Raw genomic sequence first — 4,495 nt, forward strand, 5'->3', positions numbered from 1 at the left:
CGCCATCACTCCGAATGTCCCCCCCTTCCTTCTTCTTCCCCCAGCTTTATATGCTGAGCATGACGTCATATGGTCTGGATTATCCCTTTTGTCAGTTGGGGTCAGCTGTCCCAGCTGTGTCTCCTCCCAACTTCTTGTGCACCCCCAGCCTACTCGCTGGTGGGGTGGTGTGAGAAGCAGAAAAGGCCTTGACTCCGTAGAAGCACTGCTCAGCAGTAACAAAAGCATCTCAGCATTATCAACGCTGTTTTCAGCACAAATCCAAAACATAGCCCCATACTAGCTACTATGAAGAAAATTAACTCTATCCCAGCCCAAACCAGCACACTGCCCTACGGCTGCTCTGTTCCCGGATGGTGCACTAATGGAGGAGCGCTCAAACGTGCCAAAGGCCACGGTGGGTGAGGGGAGAAGTTGAGTACAGCCTTGCTGCTCGTCCCTCCCTGCTCTCCCTTCTGGCAATTGAGAGGCCATGCAAAGAAGAGCAGACGCCAGGACAGACACTCTGCTCCTCACGTAGCCTCCTTTGCCACCAGACAGGAGCGTGACACAGCCCGTCACACCTCCGCTACAGCAGGCAGTGAGTACCACTGCTGGGCTGCTCTCCTCCTTGGCCTGCCACCCTGCCCCGCTGCTGGATGCGGGAAGGGTGGCGAGGCATTCCTCTGCCGCATGAGGAGCCTGGCATTTGCTGTGCCTGAGCAAAGCTGAGGCAGCGGGAGAGGGCACATGCATCCACCTGCCTCAGCAGGCATGTGGTAACACCTGAGGGCAGGAAGCGGACAGCACAGGCCCATCCTTGCTCCGCAAGATGCCTTCTGCTTTGAACTGCAGCCACAAGAGGACATGTCCTTCCCAGGGCTGGCAAGGCAACCGAAAGTGAAGAGCACCCTCAGTCAAATGCCTATGAGTTTACTCCTCAGCCACTTTGACCTTGCACCCTTGGGGCTGACTACCCACTTTGAGAATGACAGTTTTGAGAATGAGAATTGACAGATTTCCATAGAACAAGATTCCCCCACCCCCCCCCCCCCCCCCCCCCCTTTTTTCCTTTGTTTTGGGGCCACCTCAGAGCTACCGGGCCACCTCTAGGAATGGTCCCAGTGCCCCCACCCCTTCACACAGCGGCGCTTCTCTCCATCTCACAGAGGGTCCTTCCTTGGCCTTCACCTTCCAACCACCTCTGGGCTTCCGAGTCCCCTCCTTTCCGTCTCCCTCAGCCAGACAAGCATCCAGCTGGGGCTTGGCTGATTGCTGAGCCCTTCCGTGGCCCTGCGCGGCCTTGTGTTTCTCAGGGTCAGCCTGAGCCCTTCAACAGGAGACCCACGTGAGTGGCCTTCATCAGGAGTGCTCCACAGCTGAAGGCCTGACTGAGAGTGGTAGTCACGTTCCCCAGCAAGGATGTGCACGACCCACACACAGGCCCTGGAGCTACTGAAACCCTTTCCTGGGAACTGGCATGGGACCTCAAATGACCGTTGCTTTGAGGAGCCAGCATCTAATGCATCACTGTGCTCTCGCCCAATAGGGAAATGCAAGCCGGACCTTTCAGATGAAAGAGACAAGCTCTTCATCTCTTGGCTGCGCTTTGCAAGCCTCAAATTGCTGTTGGCCAATGTGCTTCACACAGAAGGTGTGTTCCAGCTCTCCTGAGGCGCTGGCTCACCATATAAAAAGCCCGTGCCACTCCAGGCCCTTCCATCCAAATCTCTTCCCTTGCTCTCCACGGTGAACTTGGTAAGTCTGAACTCACTCCTCCTCTTCCTGCTGGTAGGATTTCTGTCACGGGGACTGCTTCCCTTCTGTGCGTGGTCCTTCTGATATGTGGTCCAGGCTTGAAAACACATTGTGCTTCCCTCTTCCGGGAGGTGAGTTGGTGAGGGAAGAGGGGAGGCTTCAGTCCCTGCCGAGAGGGACTGGGCTCGTTTGTAGCAGCGGCTCTGCTGAAGCCTGAGGCTGAACGACCAGTACCATCTAACCGGTCGTCAGGTACTTCCTCCCCCAACGACAGTGCAGCGACATGCCTTGGTCACTCTTGGCGTGGAAAGGAACTTTGCAGACAGATCTGGCCCTACGCAGGCACTGCCCGTTTTCAGGGGAGCCAAGCTGGGGGTCCGAAAGGGCCCAACAGCTAATGCCCTCTGCTCCCTCCCGGTCTCACAGGGTCGCCTCCCTCCGCGAGACATGTCGTGCTACAGCCCCTGCCTGCCAGCCGCCTGCGGCCCAACCCCGCTTGCCAACAGCTGCAACGAGCCGTGCGTCATCCGGTGCGCCGACTCCAGCGTTGCGATCCAGCCCTCGCCAGTCCTGGTGACGCTGCCGGGCCCAATCCTCAGCTCCTTCCCTCAGAGCACAGCTGTGGGATCCACCGCGTCGGCTGCCGTGGGGAGCTCTCTCAGCGCTGGCGGTGTGCCCATCGCTTCTGGGGGCTCCCTGGGGGGCTTTGGGTGGTCCGGTCTGGGCCGTGGGCTCTGTGGGCCTCTGGGACGGGGCAATCTCTTATGCTGAAGCCCGTGGATTGCCTGCCCGTGGCCGAGCACCAGCAGCCTCGAGGAAAGCCCTGGAGCCAGCCCTGAGAGCGTGGCCATGGTCTGCAGAGGAGCCGAGCTCCCGCTTCTCCGCCTGCGCTGCGAGGAAGGGGCCTGCGCTGGCCTTCCGTCTCTTCCAAGGAAGCCTCTCTCTTTCCCCCTCTCGCTCTGCTCTACCTCACGCTCCCCAGGAAATACCTCCTCCTTCCTTCCGTAGCAACGGGTCTAGGTGATACGATACATGATTGCCAGAGCCTTGAAGAGGAATTGGAAGTGGAAAAGAAGCGTCCCTGCCGTGGAGGTTTTCCTTCAGATGGCAGCACTCCTCTGAGCTTACTCAGCCAGCCTCCCAAATGCTCTCGTCTTTTCCCTTCTCCTTTGATTTTCTCATTAAAGACTTTGGGCATCAGCTTTGCAAGGGAGTCGTGTTTCATTCTCCCCTCTTCTCCGGTCCCAGCCAGCGGCGTATCCAAAAGAGGTCCTCCCTTGGTAAAACTACGGTTTTCTCCGTAGTTCCTGGGTTTGAGAGGGCCTCGTCTTTTGCCCCTGACATCCCATGGCGATGGAGACAAGGCCGGTTTGGGGTGAGAGCTCTTGTGGAAGGATCCCCGTTACCCATCGGGGCACCTCGAAAGCCACAAAACAAAGTATGAGGGAAGCCCGAATTGTCTGTTGAATCTCCCTGTGCTGCATTGGTTACGGCAGGGACTCAACGGACTGCTGGATGAATGAGAGCCAATGGTGGCGCTGGCTACTTTGTCAGGAACGTCTTTGTTAAGAACTCAGAAAGTGCATCCCAGGCATTTTTCATATCCACAACAGGGAGTGCCACCAGTCTGGGGAAGGAAGGAGGTCGGCAGAGCATCGTGTTTCCCAGGCCAGTCCTCCCTCCTGCTGTGGGCTCCTGCGTCGGCAGCAATGTTGAATCTGCCGGTCCTCCTTGTTCACATATCTCTGCCCTTACAGGCCCATGGGGTGGGCTCGGGCCGGGGAAACTACTCGGAGTGACCAGGGTGCAAGTGGTTCTGGTCCCAGCCCCCAAGGCTGTGCACTGCTCCCTTTTGTCCAGGACAGGAATTAACCGGGCGGAGCAGAAAGAGAGGATCCCAGGGCCCTGCCATTGGTGTCCATCCCACAGTGCGCAATCCCCTACCCACCTTTCTGTTATCCACCAGGGGCAGCAAGCCTGGCCTCTGCACCGTTTCCCCCAGCTCAAGGTCTGACCTTCAAGGCACAGAGAGGCTTGGGCTCAGGGGACCAGTGCAGTGGTTTCAACTCTCTGCAGCACTGGAGCTCTGGCAGGTAAAAAGAGGAGTTGTGTGCAGTGGGGCTGCTGCCCCTCAGCTCCCTCTTCATTCCTGACTGTTAGCCGTGCTGGGAGAGAAGCAGCCTGCGACGAGATCCTGGGTGAGCGAGCGCCAGGGGGAACAGCACAGAGACACCACAGCCAAGCCTGAGGCACATGCTCTGTCCTGGTGAAAAGTCCACCAGTCAAGTGTGAGTGACTCCTGTCCGTATGAGCTGGTGGTATCCTTCCAGAGTGCGAGGGGAACGTGGCTGGTGACAAATTAATCTCAAAGCCAGGCTCAAGTCCTTTGGAGGCGCTGAGCCACTCCGGGGTCACTCTCCCGTGTTCCTTCCCGGGAAGGAGCGTGGGGCTCCGCTGTTCAGTCATTTTCTGATGTGAGTGCTGAGACCTATTTCCGGAAGGTCCCTGGAGCTGAGCCCAGCTGTCGGGAGAGTGGACCAGTCCCAAAAGGCAAAAGCTGGAGGCTGGCTCCTTCTCTGCCATGTCAAGAAGCAGGTTAAAAAGGTGGTGTAGGTGTCAGGAGCAGGAGCAGGAGCAGCAAGATCAGGAGCAGTGGCAGCGGCAGTGGCAGGAGTAGGAGCAGGAGCAGGAGAAGCAGGAGCAGGAGAAGCAGCAGCAGGAGCAGCGGCAGCAGTGGCAGGAGCGGCAGCAGCATTCT

At 58.1% G+C, this 4,495-nt stretch overlaps 1 protein-coding gene across 1 annotated transcript; it reads left to right on the forward strand.

Moving 5' to 3' along the window:
- The first annotated feature begins 1,705 nt into the window (after positions 1 to 1,705).
- LOC115341639 (beta-keratin-related protein) lies at positions 1,706 to 2,926 on the forward strand. The gene is made up of 2 exons (XM_030014957.1): positions 1,706 to 1,737; positions 2,164 to 2,926. The coding sequence occupies exon 2, from the start codon at positions 2,185 to 2,187 to the stop codon at positions 2,506 to 2,508; it is 324 nt and encodes a 107-aa protein (XP_029870817.1). The 5' UTR covers positions 1,706 to 1,737; positions 2,164 to 2,184; the 3' UTR covers positions 2,509 to 2,926.
- The last annotated feature ends 1,569 nt before the right edge of the window (positions 2,927 to 4,495 follow it).

Source organism: Aquila chrysaetos, chromosome 5 (assembly GCF_900496995.4).
Source record: "Aquila chrysaetos chrysaetos chromosome 5, bAquChr1.4, whole genome shotgun sequence".
In the NCBI taxonomy this organism is placed as follows: domain Eukaryota; kingdom Metazoa; phylum Chordata; class Aves; order Accipitriformes; family Accipitridae; genus Aquila; species Aquila chrysaetos.